At 53.3% G+C, this 17,884-nt stretch overlaps 7 protein-coding genes across 7 annotated transcripts; 3 read left to right on the top strand and 4 right to left on the bottom strand.

Moving 5' to 3' along the window:
- Positions 1-82: 82 nt before the first annotated feature.
- J4E90_001321 (uncharacterized protein) lies at positions 83-2,423 on the bottom strand (the record flags this gene model as incomplete). The annotated part of the gene is made up of 3 exons (XM_051430910.1): positions 83-1,921; positions 2,092-2,097; positions 2,415-2,423. 3 exons carry the CDS (start codon positions 2,421-2,423, stop codon positions 83-85), a joined length of 1,854 nt encoding a protein of 617 aa, XP_051296397.1.
- A 311-nt stretch (positions 2,424-2,734) lies between these two features.
- On the bottom strand, positions 2,735-4,666 carry J4E90_001320 (uncharacterized protein; the record flags this gene model as incomplete). Its single annotated transcript, XM_051430909.1, has 2 exons — positions 2,735-3,181; positions 3,227-4,666. The coding sequence occupies 2 exons, from the start codon at positions 4,664-4,666 to the stop codon at positions 2,735-2,737; spliced, it is 1,887 nt and encodes a 628-aa protein (XP_051296396.1).
- Positions 4,667-6,888: 2,222 nt separating this feature from the next.
- On the top strand, positions 6,889-8,648 carry DML1 (mtDNA inheritance, partitioning of the mitochondrial organelle; the record flags this gene model as incomplete). The annotated part of the gene is made up of 4 exons (XM_051430908.1): positions 6,889-6,960; positions 7,011-7,670; positions 7,721-8,286; positions 8,381-8,648. 4 exons carry the CDS (start codon positions 6,889-6,891, stop codon positions 8,646-8,648), a joined length of 1,566 nt encoding a protein of 521 aa, XP_051296395.1.
- Positions 8,649-10,913: 2,265 nt separating this feature from the next.
- Positions 10,914-12,184, top strand: J4E90_001318 (uncharacterized protein; the record flags this gene model as incomplete). The annotated part of the gene is made up of 2 exons (XM_051430907.1): positions 10,914-11,000; positions 11,057-12,184. 2 exons carry the CDS (start codon positions 10,914-10,916, stop codon positions 12,182-12,184), a joined length of 1,215 nt encoding a protein of 404 aa, XP_051296394.1.
- Positions 12,185-13,223: 1,039 nt separating this feature from the next.
- J4E90_001317 (uncharacterized protein) lies at positions 13,224-14,220 on the top strand (the record flags this gene model as incomplete). The annotated part of the gene is made up of 2 exons (XM_051430906.1): positions 13,224-13,631; positions 13,693-14,220. 2 exons carry the CDS (start codon positions 13,224-13,226, stop codon positions 14,218-14,220), a joined length of 936 nt encoding a protein of 311 aa, XP_051296393.1.
- A 264-nt stretch (positions 14,221-14,484) lies between these two features.
- Positions 14,485-15,297, bottom strand: J4E90_001316 (uncharacterized protein; the record flags this gene model as incomplete). Its single annotated transcript, XM_051430905.1, has 2 exons — positions 14,485-14,768; positions 14,817-15,297. The coding sequence occupies 2 exons, from the start codon at positions 15,295-15,297 to the stop codon at positions 14,485-14,487; spliced, it is 765 nt and encodes a 254-aa protein (XP_051296392.1).
- A 962-nt stretch (positions 15,298-16,259) lies between these two features.
- Positions 16,260-17,430, bottom strand: J4E90_001315 (uncharacterized protein; the record flags this gene model as incomplete). Its single annotated transcript, XM_051430904.1, has 3 exons — positions 16,260-16,298; positions 16,349-16,866; positions 16,917-17,430. 3 exons carry the CDS (start codon positions 17,428-17,430, stop codon positions 16,260-16,262), a joined length of 1,071 nt encoding a protein of 356 aa, XP_051296391.1.
- Between the last annotated feature and the right edge of the window lie 454 nt (positions 17,431-17,884).

The following is a 17,884-nucleotide window of genomic DNA, read 5'->3' as shown; positions in this document are numbered from 1 at the left end:
CTGAGACCTCTGTGAACAAAATATTACCTTCCCATGACATCAATCCAAACCCTTTACATCCATACAGTCAACAGTACGCTTCTCAATCTCCTCCAATGTCCTCCACAATCGCAATACCGTAGACCTGAGTATACTCCGTCTTCGCATCCCTTTCTGCATCCACCTCACTAATCCCGTTCCTCATGTTCCTCTGCGTCAGCAACTTGAGCATCACAGGTTGGCAGTGCTCAACATGCTTAGCCTTGAACACCTGCAACTCATGGCTCTTCGTCTTGTAGTCGCTGATCTGTGCTTTCATATCACCAACAGTGTTTTCGAGAGATGTCTTGGCTTCAGTCAACGTGCGGACCTGTTCCTCGAGCGCAGCGGTATCCGGGGTGTCGATGGCAGTAGTCAGGTTGATGAAGTCAAGCAACGAAGTGCGGTTGGACGGAGCGATCTTTTGTTTCTTGTTCATGGCGGAAGAGGTGGGCGCTGGGGTGAAGAGTTCGCGCTTCGGGAACGTGGGCCATGGGCTGGATGCGCGGAGCTGGTAGCCCGATTCCATGATGTCGTCTTCGTCTTCGGATATCTCGATAAGGTCTTGGATGAGATCTTCTCTGGGCGACGTTGCTTGCTGTTCGTCATTTCTGGATTGGGTGACGGTAGGCGCTTGTGTTTGGCCATGCGCTATAGCGTCTACAGCAGAAGCGTCCGCTGTACGGTACTGGCGGTATCGCGTCGGCAAAGCCTCTTCCCGCCCACCTGCTTGGAGTGTCCGTCGTAGTCGCGCCCACGCCTTCTTGATCACTGCCGCCAGCTCTTTAGGTCGTGCGTCTACTCGAGTCTGAAAGCCCTCGTCGTCTTGGAGTCCAGCGTCGATGAGCGCAACACGTGCGCACGTGCTGATTCTAGCAAACCAGATTTTGCGTGTACCGACGTTGTCTTTACTCTCAGTGAGTAGCTGGAACGCAGGCGCGAAATCAATGGCGCCGTCTAGTGTTTCAGGCAGTTGGACCTCGAACAGGCTACCATTGAAAAAGCACATGCGCCACGGTCCCGACAGTGTCTGTATTTTGGCAGTGGGTTTGGGATGACGGAACGCTGCCCATACTGGTGTGTTTTCGGCGTCACGGAGATGACCTAGGAGGACTTTACCAGGGAATAAGGCGAAGTGTTCTCTGCTGTTGGGATCTAACAAGGTGATTGCTCGCTCTTCATGGGCCGTTATGGGACGCGTCTGGAACCAATGTTCGGCGGGGATGAGGTCTTTTAATACCTTGATGTAGTGTGTCGCTGTATTCTTCTGCGGTCGAGGCTTCGACACATCAAGTGCGATACTGTCCTTGGCCTCTGCAGTGTGGCCGGGGGCGGAAGCCGATGCAGCGGGAGCTGCTATTGCGCCCGCCGACGATCGTATACTTGGCCTAGCTGCTTGCGATACGTTGTTCAGACCCTTCTCGACATTCTTCCGTATCGATGTGAGTAGATCGGCGGGTATACCAGAGACCGTGGCTTCCGAGTAGCCAGCCTCCAACATCACGATCTTGATCACTATCTTCAATCGCTCCTCCCAAGCTGCAGTACCAAGAGGACACGCATCATCTGCGACAAGGCGACACCATGGTACGAACTGAGACTGCGCAAATGGTGTATGATCCGTATTGTCGCCGCCGCGGTTGTCCTCGTAGTGTACTTCCATCGTCGTCTTGTGATTACTCATTATCCGGCGCAGATAGCCCCACACGCGACTACCATCGTTTGTACCGAGGAGGACTTTACCGGGGTAGAACGGACGTCCATAGTATATGTCCTGTTGTGAGGCTTCCACCGTGGGATAGCAGTCGATTGGGATGGCGTTGCGTAGCTTCGCGAGCACGGCCGGGTGCTTGTTTTGCTGGTCTTTGAGTATTGCTTTGTTGATGCGTACATCTTTAGTGGGCTGTTGTAGTTGTTAGCCTCTATCAGCAGACACTGTATGTCGCGATGCACTAGTCTGCGAACCTCTTGAATGGTGGGCGCCATAGGGGCACGTTGCTCTATGTAGTAGTTAGTAACTGCTATCGCGTTACATCCTTAGGGTTCCGCCTGTCTCTGTGGTTTACAGAGTACTTGAACCTGTTGGGGTGTTGTTTTGCGTTTTAGAAAACACGGGACTTACCTGGCCTCTAGGCTGTAACAATCTACTTGAACAGATATAGCGCTACAGAGCCGACTCTTTGTTGTCGCGACTGTATATATGGTATGCTTGTGCGTGATCAGATTGATAGCGCAGTCTCGATACAGTGCAAGTTGTAGAAGACGAAAGAGGGCGCACTGCGTCACTAACGCGGCTAGCGTCGTCGGATTACCTATGAGATCATAACAAACGAGAAATGTATTCACTGCAATGCGCGAATTATACCGAAAGAATGTTTTTCGGCTATACAGATGACTAGACACATCCTGCTCAGTTCTGAGGCACTCTAAAGAGGCTCAGCCAAGTGCTGTCCTAATAGTGGATAGAGAGGAAGTAGTAAATGCACACTTTTGGAAAGCAAACCGAGAAGGAAAATAACATACAGGTAACTCCACCGCCTGCTAATTGTGCCACAGAGGCTGCATTTATAGCATCGGCTGTGTCATTTATAGGCACATAGAGCCTGACTAACAGCGGAAGCGCTTACAAGGACCGCAACTTTTGCTCATAGTAAGCAAGAACCAAATGAGAGCAGCTTCTTCAAGATCGCTGAGTTGTCGAAAATTCTCGACACACTCAAGCCATATCGCTCAGCGCTCCGCCTTCAACTTCGATACCGTAGGTCTCGACGTACTGGCGCTGAGCATCTCGTGTTGCCGTGTCTGGATCGATGCCATCTCGTTCACCAATGTCGAAAGCCATGACTTCGAGTAGAATGTGTTGAGCATGTTTGACATGCGCTTGCTTCAACTTTTTGAGACTGTTCGTCTCCGTTTGTAGCTCGGCGCCATCTCGCTCCAGCTTCGCTATCTTCTCACGGGCGGCGGCCAACTCACTTCGCAAAGTTGCTGCGCTAACAGTATTCTCTTTGCAGGTTGCCTGAAGCCGTTCGTTTTCCGTCCTTTGTCGCTCGGCTTCGGCTTCGAGACTTGCACATTTCTTCTTGGACGCGGCGAGCTCGTAAGATGATGACCCTGGCCCAGTCTCACGAGCCCTCCTGAGGAACTGTATCGACGGGGATATCTGATCGAGGGTTAGAAGGGTAGCACAAGGTGTTTAGTGACTTACTGAGCTTACGGTTGAGAATCCTCTTGGGGCTGGTGTCGTGGCCAATGAGATTGAATCTCCAGCATCATCACCAGCTTCGTGACCAGAGTCCATACGACGCTTTTTGGGCCTCATGTCTGCAATCGGGGTGATCGGAGCACTGGCAAGAATACCAATGCTGGATGAAGCAATGACATCGCCCGAAGCTTCCACATCAGCGGGTTTTGCGGTGCTGGTGTCAAGCTTCTCCCGGTGTTGACGGATGATCTCTGCGACTCGTGCTGGTTTTGTCTGGATTGAGAGCTCGTCTCCGTCAACTAGTCCCGCGTGCACGAGCGCTGCCCGTACACAAACGGCTACCAAAGCCCGCCAGGGATCGCGTGTGTGAATCTTCGTTTCGCGTGCTTCAGGATCTCCAAGATATCGAAAAGGTTTGTCGAAATCTATCCTACTAACAAGATCTCCATCCCTCAAGTTTGCCGTTCGGCCGTTGTTCCAGTAGCACAGAATGTGTCCAGACCTTTTGGCGGACGCTTTCCCTTTGACCCTTGCCCACACTTCCTGTGGTGAACCGCTCGGCGATTTTGCAGATGGCAAAGATCCAAGGAAGACTTTTCCGGGGTAGATCTTGCCGACGTTTTCATTGCAGACCTCGACACGTGGCCAGACTGTAGGTGGAAATGCTTCCTGCAGTTCTTGTATATGCGATGGTTGCATACCAGACTTCTTTGCAGAACGCGCGTGAGCGATACTGCTAGGTTCTGTCAGAGACGCATCTTCCTCGTTATCTCCATCCAGATAGTCGTCTTCAGAGTCAGGTGCCATGATCTGTTCGACGAATGTCTCTAGGTCGTCTTCCTCGGACGGACGCTTGCCATTGGCGTTTCGCATTGAAGAAGAACTGGCCTGGTGGGTAGGCTTGCGCTTGTTGATGACACTGATAATTGTGGCCAGGTCTGGAAAAGTATAATCTTTTGGGTTCAAGTATCCACTCCCAAGGAGAGCAATCTTTACGACTGTCTTGAGGCGCCTCTCCCATTCGCCACCAGAAGAGCCCACAGGTGACTGGTCTGTAGCGATCATGCAACACCATTTCTGGAATGCGACCTTGCGGAACTTCGGCTCGCCAATTCGGAGCTCCTCTTGGGTATTGTAGTAAAAACTGAGTACAGCACCTCCTCTGCAATCGATCTTCCAGAGATGTGCCCATAAGGCGCGTTCTTCCGCAGTATCGTGTCCCGGATCTTTTTCCGAGTAGACGTGGCCGATCAGTACCCTCCCGGGTTGAAGCTCTGCTTTGCCGAACGATACGTCTTCTGAGAGTGCTGGGCGTACCTCCGGCCAAAGGTTATCGGGAAGGACCTCGCGAAGTCTTGTCAAGGCCTCATGATGTACAGGGAATGTGTTAGCCTTGTTGTTTGTTCCGGTGAAATGGGAACTCGGCTTGCTGTCTGATACCATAGTACGGTTTGTGGCGAGGTGCGAATGGAGGTATGTCGGCTGGCGGCTGATACGGGGTGAGTGATTTCGATTAGAGTGATGTGTCGAGAACGTCAGTTATTGAATCTGTAATATTCTCATTCAAGACTTGCTGAACTCGTGAGCGATTCGTCAAGACCAGAGAATGGAGGTGACTAGACCAGAGTACGAGAGTGGCAGTGATCAGGCGTGCCAGGATCGAATTGAGTAACACAGGAGCAGGAGGTTGAGTCAATTAGGATGGAGAGTGACCATAAGTTTGAATTTCGTCATTGCAATAACGGGTGCCCGCGAGGTTGGGTTTAGTCACTACAAACAATGGGTGACGGGCGATCTGAGTGCCAAGAGAGGGGCGCCATCGGACGCGTTAAGGCAGCCGTTCAGGCCTGACTGCCAGGGGAATTGAGACATTGCAGTGGTGCCGGATGTGAGTCAATATTGTGATAGGCTGAATGTGCTCGTGTATGAGACGAGTGATGGAGATGCAAACGACCTGGAGCGGGATACCTGTCGCGCTAACGACTGGGCTAGCGCGAAAGAAAGGTACTTCGGGCAGGCACACCAGCAAAGGACATCAAAGGACATCAAACCCCCCTCCACACCGCCGAATGACGTACGATAAACAGACGAACCGACCTCGCTATTGGACGCCGAACCTTTAGAGAAATTGTCCAGCTCGCCGTGACTACCGATGGCACATCTCGCTCGCGTCTACAGTGCGCGAAGACGCGTCGCGCTGAACACCAATGTCGAAACGACCTGTCACGAACAGGACACAGCCTCTGATACGTCGCGATATCGGGTGGACACCGCAAGATTCACCCTGTGATAACAGCAACCGCAATGGCGGGTCTACAACCATACATGGGGTATAACATGCGGGAAGCTTGTGTCGGTTCGGCAGCCGACAGTGCAGCTGGACGAGGATGTCAACTTCCGCGCAGGCTGGCCAGCGCAACCCGCCTAGAACAGGTCTCGGGGCATATAAAAAGCCATGTCGCTGGTCTTGTGGGTCGATGCTTCGGCTAGGCGCGTTGAACAGCCACTGTCGCTATAGGCTTGAGGAGCTTGCTCTCCTGCACAGGGTACGCACTACCGTGGAGACGACCTGCCGTTTGGTCATGGTCTCCGCTCATGCTAGAGTAGCGACGCGCCGCTGTAAGTGCTCCTGTAGTACACAGTTGCCGCTGGCTTGTCATAGAGCATGGCATGGACTACAGTCGAGCAACTGCCTGATGGATGCTACGTGCCAGATAAGTGGACGGTAGAGGGCTTATCGTCCAAGCTTTCTCTGAAGACCGAGCACTAAATGTAGCCGGGATATTGATCATCTCGCAGACCGCACTCGCAGCCGTAGTACACGATCGTTTTGCAAGCGCGCAGGCATACTCGTGACACGATACCAAGTTCCAGCTGAGCGTCGTTACCACCTGCTCGGTTATATAACGAGAGCACGATTTGGCGAGCGAAGAGGGAACGATGTGATGAACATGGGTGGAGAGTGTGCATGGGTCTACCTGATACATTCGTGATTGATGAGAGAGCGCCTTTCGATCTCTGGTAGGCGTACCTTCATACTATACACTCCGAATGGGCTATGTGTAAATCACCCTAAACCCGATCTTTTGCCCGCCTCATCATGTCCGCTAATGAGTTCTCTGATAGTTCTGTGTCTGAATGTTCGAACCGCTCTGTGATTAGCAGGAGCTTCCAGGGTTTAGCTACCGCCAGTACTTTGCGCCCTCCCTGGTCATGGTCATCCAGCTCAGCGAGCGATTTGCTCTCAATAGCATCTAGAATGATCGGCCTGCAGACCTCGTAGACCTCATGGACTCTACGGAAAGATTCATCAAGACATGGCCCTTTCATTATCGCACCTAACATCCATAGCATACCGAGGATACCATCACAACACTTTTTATGCTATGTTAATTTGGAACACGGTGTGCACCTCCAAGGCATGATATAGCCAAAAGAAAACGAGTCTCATGATAATAGGTTGTGGATTGGGACGTTGCGGTGGGGTATCGCTCTTTCCTCATCGCGTGTGCACGTGCGGGGCAAATGACAGAGCTTGATCTCACCAATCACCGTTTATCTCCGTCTGCACCATCGCCAGTCAACTCATCTCTCGCTCTTACATCAACACCAAGGCATCGTATATGTATCCGTTCCCTTGAACACACTACTACTCATTCGTCGCCATGCACGAAATCGTGACTTTACAGTTCGGCAAGCAGAGCAACTACCTGGGCACTCACTTCTGGAACACACAAGTCAGTCGCGAGTTTTTAGCGTCCCGCCGCCTCATCTAATATTTTCGCAGGAGTCCTACTTCACATACCCGCCCGAGCCAGAGTCACCTGTGAATCATGACATATTGTTTAGGCCGGGTGTTGCTCCAGATGGGTCCGATACTTTCACGCCAAGAACGCTCATATACGATCTCAAAGGTGCTTTTGGTAGCATGAGAAAGATCAATGCCCTGTACGAGGCCGAAGACGACAGAAGCATATTAGATCAGAACGGTGTCTGGCCATCGAAGCCTATTGTACAGCGCGCAACAGAGACTATCCCACAATCCACCTATCAAGAGCACCTCGATGCCGGCCTGCAGCCTCCTCCGCTCAGTACGTCGTCTGTCAGATACTGGTCAGATTATAGCCGTGTCTACTACCATCCAAAGTCCATTGTTCAGCTGTCCGAGTTTGACGTCAACGACAAGCTTATGCCCTTTGAGAGCTGGGACGTAGGGATGGAGCTTTTCGAGAAGCTTGAAAGGGAAGTAGATCTGGTTGACAGAGATTTACGACCGTTTGTCGAAGAATGTGATGGCATTCAAGGGCTCCAGATCTTCACGGGTGTTGATGACGCCTGGGGCGGTTGGGCCTCGGGATGGCTCGAAAGGCTCAGAGACGAGTACGGCAAGATGAGCATTTGGACATGGGGCCTAGGTGACCATGGTGCCAACTCATCGACCCCTCGAGTACGTTCATATCCAGGGTTCTGGAGGAATTACAGACTAACATAAAGCAGGAAAGACGCATACAACAAGTCGCGAATTCTGCGCGATCTCTTCAAATACTTGGAGAACAGTCGTCGGTGTACGTACCGATGTCGAACAGCCCTGCTAAACTACCGGGCTATCTATCGTTAGATGCAACTTCTCCCTGGCATGTTGCAGCTTTACAGGTCATGGGTCTGGAAAGCATGACCATATCGTCACGTTTGAGAGCGTCTTTGGGCGGACGCGGAACGCTTCAGGACTTGGAAAACACTATCAACAGTACCGGGAAACGACGTATAGCGAAGCTCGAGATGAGTGCTGCAGATCCGGAGGTACTGTCAGATAAGGCTTTCGATGAAGCCGAGAAAGCGGAAAAGGTCGGTTCCATGACATCAAGGCAGACAAGTGAGGGCGACGATCGACTAAGCCATTTCGACATTGATACCTTCACTCGCGATTACAGAACAGCTACCAGGAAAGGAAAGAAAGAACACGTTTTTGGGCGCGCGGAGGCTTATCGTGGAGAGTGGGCCCTGTCTGAAGATAACGAACGTGATCCTCATGACAGGTTCGATAATGGACCAGCAGTGCAAAGGTATGTGTCACTTCATCACCATCGATGCGTATACCGTATTATCAGTGCTTGCAAACTGGGCGCATAACGAGGAATTCAGGCTGACGCGTTTCAGATTTGCTGCACCGCTACTATTTCCTTTGCTTGACAGCTTTCCTCGTTCGATGCTGGACGTAGGGTCCGGTCACTCCACTAAGCTTGCTGTACATACGGGGCTGACGACAAGTACCACTGTCGCTGATCAGATCCGAGCAGTCGAGCAGATCGTCAAGCGAATGGGCGGCATTGAAGAAAAGGAAGCGCTATGCAACGGCTTACAAGTCCTCGCGGAAGAATACGATGAAGGCTGGGATAGTGGATCAGAAAGCGATGACGACGATTAGTCGCGTTGCAACGAGCCTGCTTTTTTACGCGTGGCTGGCGCACAGTGTCTTCATGGAAATGACAGCGCGTCTGCTCCCGGCCTCAATACACAAGGATATTACCGTCAGATACGACCGATTGATCTGCGACACAACACTCTGGTGACACCAATACAACACATACCTTTGCGCGATTCGTAGCGGATGTGCAGGGCCGGAATTTCTGTGCTCGAAGAACTTTTCATCACTGAGCAAGCACTGCGACATCTGACGGATGTTGAGGTGCCGCCACGACGGTACAGGGAACCCCGAACGTGGAAGGCATCAGACCCCATCGAGCTCGGCTTATGAAGAGCATGCGACGAACCCCCATACTGACATCATACTGAACAAGTCGTTATGCATGGTGCTTCGTTACGCCGCAGTTCGGGCTTGATCGCCAGGGCAACCCTCTGCAAGTTTTGCGCTGTTAAGAGACCTCTATTTCCTGATCGCAAGCCGAGCTTCGGACTGAGCCGGACTAAGGCCGCGATCTGCTGGTGGGCCAAGACATGACCTAGTGATATTGGTGAAGGTTTTACTGCCTCGCGCGTATGCAGGGTGGAGCCTGCCGCTGAACCTTTACGCGTTCGCGGACGCTTGTACGAAGCGCCGGGTAGCTAAACTGCAGGTGTGCGCGGCAGCTCTTGCTCGCCCGAACACCACAACAACGGTCGTCTGGAACCCAAATCTGACTGCGATGCACGATACGGCTGGGCGTCCTTGCTAGGTTGGGGCCAGTCGCAATCAGCTAATTACTTTCCGAACGGCGGCGGCAGCTGCTGCAGGAACTATCTACAGCTGCCGTAAGCTGACGCGCAGCCGGTCGTACAACGACAGTCAGGAAAACTCTGATTCTTACTGCGATTGCCCACTGATCGGGGCAACGCGGGGTAGCGAGGCATGCGAACGTTACAGCAGTCTGGCTGGGACACTACCAGCCTCCAATGAGTCCGCCAATTGCAATGCGCCGAAAAGTTCACGATATGGAAACACCCTGGATTTTCAATAAACACGCCTGCAAGCCACCGTCTTAGCTCCTGACAGTGGCCGGTTCAAACGCTCAAAGCTATTGATTGAGACCGGCCATGCGCCCAAGGACAGCAAACAAACGGAGGAGAGTCCGCGCCATGCACAACTCTCATTACTACAGTTCTGTCGCGTGCAAAGAGGTGGAAAGTTTGGTCAGCGCGTCCCAATACACGCGCAATTCCCGGGATGATGTAAGATAATCCTTGCTACAGTGCAGGGTCGCAACATTGTACAGTTTCTCAACAATACGCCCAAGGAAGCTTGTTTATCGCTGTCATGCTAGGACAGTAGTATAGACAATCTTCCAAGCTTCCACTGAGACCGCCGTCAGCCGAAGTCCCATTATGTTGGTGCACAGCTCGTGTTCACGACAGACCAAAGCCCACGATGTCTTAGCGGCCCTGCAGTCCGCGCAAATATACCTGGCTGTTTGGATTTCGGACTCACAGAATGACCCTCGTGTTACCCGGTGACACATTGAATACAGGAAAACGGTTCGATGGCGTTTCATTGGTGCGGCTGAAGACTTATGCCATGTTAGGACAACGTTATGTCACTGCCACTCACCATCGGTTTGTGGGGTGGCTGGAATACAGCTGTAAGTTCCAACCTCTGCGGCTACCAAAACGGTCACCAAGTCAGCATGCATGAGAAGGCAGGGCGTCGTGTTCTCCTAACCACCGACTATCCTGGTAGCCTTATGCATGCAGCTACAATTGAGGTAAGTCGCTCGCTGACTAGCGATCTTTCGCAGCCGGTTGCTAGGGTAAACTTGGCCAGCAAACGTTCTTAGAGACGCCTGCCATACCGAGAGAGCCTCGTCCCGTGGTATGGCCGAGACTACGAACATGATCGACTTGAGGTGATTTGGAACTAAAAACGTCCGGATGAATGTGGGGAACGACTTCGGAGCCCCTCAACCGTCGTGCGTGGATGCGACCCTGTTGTGGCTTTCCCATGGGTAGGGCAGAGCAGAAGGCTGGTAGGGTGTGAAGATCCCGCCTCCCCTAATGAGTATATTAGGTTCACATTCCTCCTCAGTCTCATCTATCGTGCCTCTCAAGCTTCATCAAGTCTTCGATCTTCAACACAGCAGCTCTTTCGTTACGGTTGCTCTGTTACTTTCGCTTCGCACCCATCACCTAGTAATACTCTTTACTCCCTAATACTTCCGACACCTCTCGTCAGAACAAGATGAGATACTCCTTGGCAACGATGGCCCTCGTGGGCGCTGTCTACGCTGCCCCCTACGGTGGCGGCTACGGCGCCTCCAGCAGCGGCGGCTACGCTGTGCCTTCCTCTGTATGTTAACACAAGTACCCTCAGCTGTTGAAGCGTTCAACTCTAACAGCATATAGTCCGGATACGGTGCCTCTCCCTCCGTGAGCAAGCCCTACGAGGCATCCAGCACTCCTTGCGAAGAAGAGAGCAGCAGCATGCCTCCGGTTGTGACCTCTTCGACTTACGTCCCACCTGTCGTCACCTCCAGCTACCCGGTTCATGAGTCTTCAAGCGTCCCCCATGTCTCCTCCAGCACGCCTTGCCCGGAGTCAAGCACCCCTGTTGTGCCATCCTCCACCTACACTCCCCCCGTTAAGACGTCGACCTACACTCCCCCAGTCGTTACGTCGACCTACACTCCTCCGGTTGTGACTTCGACCTACACTCCCCCGGTCGTTACGTCCACCTCCATCTACGTACCACCCGTGAGCTCCAGCTCTCCCTGCCCGGAGACTGAGACCATCACCGTGCCGTTCTCGAGCTCCAAGCCCTACGTGCCATACTCGAGCTCTAAGCCTTACGTGCCAGAGGTCTCCAGCACCACTGAGGTCACCATCACCTCGACTGTTGTCATTCCTCCCAGCTCCACTCCTTACGTACCCGAGGCTTCCACTTACCCTGTGGTCCCTCCCGTCGTCACCTCGTCTGTACCCGTCCCGGAGGTCTCCACCTACCCGGTCGTCCCTCCCGTCGTCACTTCGTCTGTACCTGTACCGGAGGTTTCCACCTACCCAGTCGTCCCTCCCGTCATCACGGAGTCTGTGCCCATCCCAGCGGTTTCCACCTACCCTGTGGTCCCTCCCGTCGTCACCTCATCCGTGCCCGTCCCTCCCGTTATCACCGAGTCTTTCCCCATCCCTGAGACTTCCACTCCCGTCGTCCCCGAGGCGTCTTCGTCCGGATACGCCCCTCCCCCTCCTGTTATCACTGAGTCTGTCCCCATCCCGGAGACTTCCACTCCCGTCGTCCCCGAGGCGTCTTCCTCCGGATACGCCCCTCCTCCTCCTGCTGAGGAGACTACCACTGTCGTTGTTCCCCCTGCCTCCTCCCACGCCTCCACACCCGTCGGTACCGCCTCATCATCCATTTACCACGCCTCGTCCGCTACCTCCCCTGGCTACCCCGAGTACACTGGCGCTGCTAGCTCCACCAAGCCCCTCGCTGCCTTCATGGCCGGTGCTGCCGCTCTCGCTTACTTCGTCTGAGCGGTCGACTCTTACCACACTTTGTACAAGATGTACAAAAGCACACTTTTCGCTTTTCTTACTCTCCTTCATCGCAAGACTTCACCCAACCCCCTTTTAATCCCCCACACAACGACGACACGGGCACACGGAGGATAGACGGGCAACGCATTACGACGTTCTCTTGTAATCACTAATGACCTTTACTACTCTTCTTCGGCGGCGTGGCCCGGTCATGGCGAATGCGTCACATGGCTTGGCCATGAGCATTTTGTATGCGCCCTATCAGCAAGCATTTATTACAGTGTCCTGCGATACGCGACTGCGCGGAATGGTTTGGAGTAATGTATCGAACGAAAAGTAATGACGGTGGCCTTCTGATTGGAATCTAGATAGCTCATGTAACTGTAGCAGTAATCTATCACGAGGTTAACCGGCTTCTGAGAAAGGTACCATTGGAGTGGTTGACTTGCGCGACGCGCTTTTTTTTTGTTTGGTTGAATCAATCGCGCTGCTTTCCATTGTATGGCTTGTGGCTTCCGTATACTTCATGTTGATGGTGACTCGCATCGTTATTGTCATTCTGACTCTTTCGACGCGTAGGGAGCGCGCAGGTGCTGCGAGGCTGGTAGGCCGGATCAGGCTGATCGCTCCAGGGGGTCAGCGCGCGTATACACGCTAACACCGCCATCGACAGCAATCCGAAGTTGCCTGAAAAGGAAGTTTACCGTACGTCATGCCGCAACACCCGAAAGATGCCGATCAGCCTTACCCGCACCCCTCGACACATCAAATCCCATGGCATACGCAACGCTTCTCCACAAATCTGCCCTGAAATCCCATGTTAGGGCCCAGATCAAGATGCAGGTCACGGCGCCCACCCCCCATCCTTTTCTTACACCAAAACGCGCGCGTGAACATTCAGATCTCCCGATCTTCGAGTCCATGAATCATCGACTCCCGCATCTAGCACCGCTGTCAATTAACACTGTCGTCATCTTACGCTCACGCATGCACGCGTCAACCTAGGACAACACGTATATAGTACACAACCGCGTCAATGGATTCAGCTTCCGACAACCCAAACTCCATGCCTGCAGCAACCAGTGGCTCTCGCTCCAAGCTCCTCTCAACCAATCTCAAGAACTTCATCAGTAAACCCGCCCTCAAGCATCCTCAGAAAGCACTTACCGTGCAGCTTTGGAACGCAGAGCAGCAGTCCAATCCAAGCGGTAGCAACCCACCTCCTCGACTCGCAGCAGGACAGCAAAGAGCAGAGATGTCGACTTCAACGAGCGGACAGGCCACCGGCGATATCGTCAGCAGCGGAAACTCAGCCTTCCCCAAGACGAGCGAAGCGCCCGGCGAGCAGTTCGAGCCCAGACAGACGGCTACGAGTGAAGACTACGAGCCCGACCCAAGCAAGAGCATCAAGCTCAGCCCGCAACGCCAGGCCTTAGTCGACGACGTAAGCCCACCTCTCTTGCAACATCTGCCTACATACAAAAGACTAACACCTCACCCCCCAGATCATCGCCCTCTACTCCTGCCAACCCACCATCACCCGCGTAAAACGCTACACCCCAGACTGCGTCTACGACGACCAATTCGTCTACGCCAACGACCGCTACAAAATGGCCGGCCAATGGTTCGCGCTCCCCAAACTCTTCAACGCCTCCATCAACGAATCCTACCAAGTAATCCGCTCAGACTCCGAAATGATCCAATTCAAAAACAAGCAGTCCTGGACCTTCCGCTTGATCCCCAAGACCGCTACTATCACGGGCCTGGTATCGCTGAGTCTGGATCCGGAGACGAGGGATACGGAGTTTATGCAGGTCAAGTATCATAAGGATCAGGCGAATGATAAGGATTATAGTCATGAGGGGGTCGGGTTTAGCTTTAAGAAGTGGCAGGCGGATAATGTGGTTAAGCATATGAGTGCGCCTGAGTTGAAGGAGTTTGAACAGGATAAGGGGGCGAATAAGGAGCATGTGAGGAAGTATGGGAGTGGGAAGGAGGATGGGGAGGCGCCGAAGAAGGATTTTACGAATTAGGGTGATGATGGGGATGCGACAAGAGCTATGAACGAATAAATGATTGAATGAGAGAAGGCTTTGCTCCGACCTGCTTACTTACGATGATATCCCACATATTATCATTCGGACGTGACTGAGTGTATACCTGGGTTGATGAACGTTGACGCGGAACCATTTGAGGAGTAATATTCCGGTAGTGACAGTTTGAGATTATGACCTTATACAGAAATCAAACGGGATCATTACCACCGTTCTAGTTTGAGCGTGTTGCTCATTGTCAACCTACATTTCACTCCGTATGAAGGCTGCCAGATCGTCGATTTTCTCTTGGTCTGCCGAAGGCGGGTCTACCCAAGTTCTCCGCCCATGAACCGAGAGCTGTGGCAGCCCTGCAGCCAATGAGTCCAAGAGAAGCTCGATCTTCTTGACCTCGTCCAGTGGTGTTCCCTTGACAACCTGCACTGGCTTGGGGAGACCGATCTCCTCTCGGGTAACGTTCTTGCCCTTGTAGTCAGTCTTGTCCCAGGCTGTTCTCTTCGCATACATCTTGGCAGCGATGAGAACTGCTTTTAATTCAGCGTTGCGGCACGTATGTTTCATATGTCAGGCCTTACGCTTGAGCTGTATTTTACCGTCTGGGTCAAGTCCGATAGGATCAATTGTCCTGGGTCCTTTATCATCTGGGCCGCCTGTCACCCAGAAACTCAATATCCTTACGCTATCGGACCACTCCCTGGCCATGCCACCACCAACCGGTGGGCCATTCTTCTTGATGAATTTCGGTCTTTCGTCTGCCAGTTGCGCTTGGAGTTGCTTGGTATTCTCTCCCATTGGCTGTAGTGAGGCACCGTCTCCGTGCCAGTCGCCGTCGAAAATATAAGGGTAGATGGTATGGGCCCACTGCGGGTCACAAATATAACCTACACGACCGGCTTTCCAGTCGTCGCTGTTTATAGAGTCCTTGTTGGGCCAGCAGAAGTAGAAGCAGTGACGGGGGAACTCGCTCGTACTTTGTATGAGACCTTTCTCGTAGGAATCCAGTTGCTTACGCCAGCCTTTGCTGAGGTAGGGTTGGCGTTCACGACCGTCAGGCATGGCAAGATCTTGTTGATCTGGCAAGGGTAGCTTCCGGTGCTTCAGTAAGTGAGTAGAGGGTTCTTTGTGCTGTGCGATAGCCGTGTGTAGCTACTCGTAATTGTTGTAAACGATGATGGTATACACCAGACACTGCGTGTAGAGAAGAAGTGCATTTTGCACGGAAACGCCAGGATTTATACTTACCTCCGACTTGCCCAAAGCCATGGCCTCGTACGTAAAGACTCATGGGGAGTCAATGCTTACTTAAGTTCTGTAGTCACCACCCACATCGTATATGAGTCCTACGGCTTGCTCGCTCCGGCACAGGCAACACGGGGCCGGTAGTCATGCTTTCGAGGAGAGTGGCATGTGTCCTATGATTGAGTTGTAGGAGGTGGGGTGTGTGAGGACGACCTTGCGTTGTGAGTGAGAGCTGAGGGAAGCGTAATGTCGAGCAGGCAGCGGCGACCATGTACCATAAGTATGCGTCAACGAGGCCAAGCTAGCCGTTGCTTCCGGTCATCGCACGTGCTTGGTGAAAGGCGGAAGGTTCCACGGGAAGCCGCGGCGCTCATTCCTGGGTTCGGCGGCAGGAGCTACTGACATGTTGTGGTCTGTTTCTTTGTTCTGCTTCTCTCAGACCAACGGGTCACGGTCACTCGCGAGCTGAATCATCGGACCCTTTTTCGTTGGTCGTATCCAGTCATCGTGATCTCAATACTCATTCGTGGGTATAAATGTGCACTGGTCGGTAAGTGAATATCGAGCGGGTGAGCGTAAGCACGGCACAACCGTGAACTACCGTGAACTGCGAAGCGGCTTGGTCCGCGTCAGTAAGAAGACTCATGCGAACGCGTGAGAGAAACGAGTTGGATGTCGAAACTTCGGTCAGGTCTAATTGATCTATCAATAAAGGATGTAAGTCTATGCAAGCGGGTGGGTGAGAACGCAAATAAGAAGACCGGAACATGACTGCGTCTTCACAACTTGCTGTCGTTCTGCTTAAGTCGAATAACACCCTGATCAGGTTAGCATCGCTGAGTGTATGACTGAAGTGCGGAAGTCTTACCTCTTGTACGCAGGTCGCGATAAGGGTTCCATCTTTCGTGTACATCCTCTGGAAGACGAGGCCACGACCATCGCCAGCCCAGGGCGTCTCTGTCTCGGTGAAGATCCATTCATCGGCCCTGAAGGTACGAGGGTTGTGGAAGTAAATGGTGTGGTCCAGACTGACCATCATGCCAATCTCTGGCACGTCATCCGCAACCTTCTTTGGGTCTTCACCATTCTTGATGCGCTGTATACGCTTGATGTCTGCCTCGCTAACGGACTGGCGCTTCAACTCGGCATCGTCCATCTCCAGCAGTGTCTTGAGCACGTCTTCGCCGATGCTGGACTTAGCGGCACTCTTGCGTTGTGAGGAATAGCGCCAGAGCTTGTGGACGCGCGCGACGGTGCCGATGAAGTAGCTGTCGGACATGTAGGCGATGGCGGAGAGGTGGGCCTCGTGGCCTCCAGCGGGGGAGATGCGACCGCGCGCCTTCACCCATTGGCGGCACTTCTTGGTGTGAGGTTTGTCGGAGTCCTCTGGACGGGGTTAGGCTGGGCTGTGACGGTTGACATGTGACAGCACTCACCATTCTCGGTCGCCAGTCTCTGGCTCTGGAACGGACTGTGGCCGCTGGGATGCATCTCCGAGTCCGAATCCTCCTCTGGGCCTGGCACGTCGGCCATTGGGACCACATGCTCGACCTTCTTCGCTCCTCCACTGTTCTGGCGCACGAAACTCATAGTTGTCGTGAAGATGACCTTGCCCCGTTGGCGCGCCTGCACTGTTCTTGTCGCATAGGACTTTCCTGATCGTACTCTCTCTACGTGGTATATGAGTGGTATCTCTGAGTTGCCGGCAAGCACGAAGTAGCAGTGCATGGAATGCACAGTGAACTCGGGGTCAACCGTCTTCTGGGCTGCAGCGAGCGTCTGGGCGATGGCAGCACCGCCGAAGATGCCGCGCGCACCCGGGGGATGCCATAGTGGGCGCGTGTTGGTGAAGAGGTCAGGGTCGATGTCGGACAGTTGCGTCAGTTCGAGGACATTTTCGATTTCGGATTGCGACTGGTCAATGGGCGGCGGGCGGATGAGTGTCGCCATGGTCTCGGATTATGGATACTGGACAAGCAAGTAGTGAGGTCTAGCGATAGTTGGCCAGGAGAAGATGAGAAGAGAGCGTGCTCGTGATTACTTTACTTGACTCGGGCGCGTCCCGGCACACCTTCAGCTTCCTCGAGCCGAGGCATAACGCGCAAACCCACATGTCGCAGCAGGTACCACCACGCGCAAGGGGCAGCGACGAACGGCTGACTAAGGCGGCCAGTGAGGAAGGCACTGAGCGCCAAGAGGAAGGCGCGGCTGCTCTGGGGTAGGAACGTCATACTGGATGTCCGGTGGTGGCCTGCGTACCTGACTTGTTTGAAGGCCAATGTGCGCTTTCAGGCACTCGACGACAGGGTCTATTCCAATCTGGGACTCCCTTTTGGCCATTCTTCACGCGCGCCTTCGCCCTCACCCCCTCGCATTGGCTCACGGCGCCTCGTATCTTTACTTT

Source organism: Alternaria incomplexa, assembly GCF_024043165.1.
Source record: "Alternaria incomplexa strain BMP 0042 chromosome Unknown scaffold_1, whole genome shotgun sequence".
Lineage (NCBI taxonomy): Eukaryota > Fungi > Ascomycota > Dothideomycetes > Pleosporales > Pleosporaceae > Alternaria > Alternaria incomplexa.
This window is presented reverse-complemented; position numbering and strand designations above follow the sequence as displayed.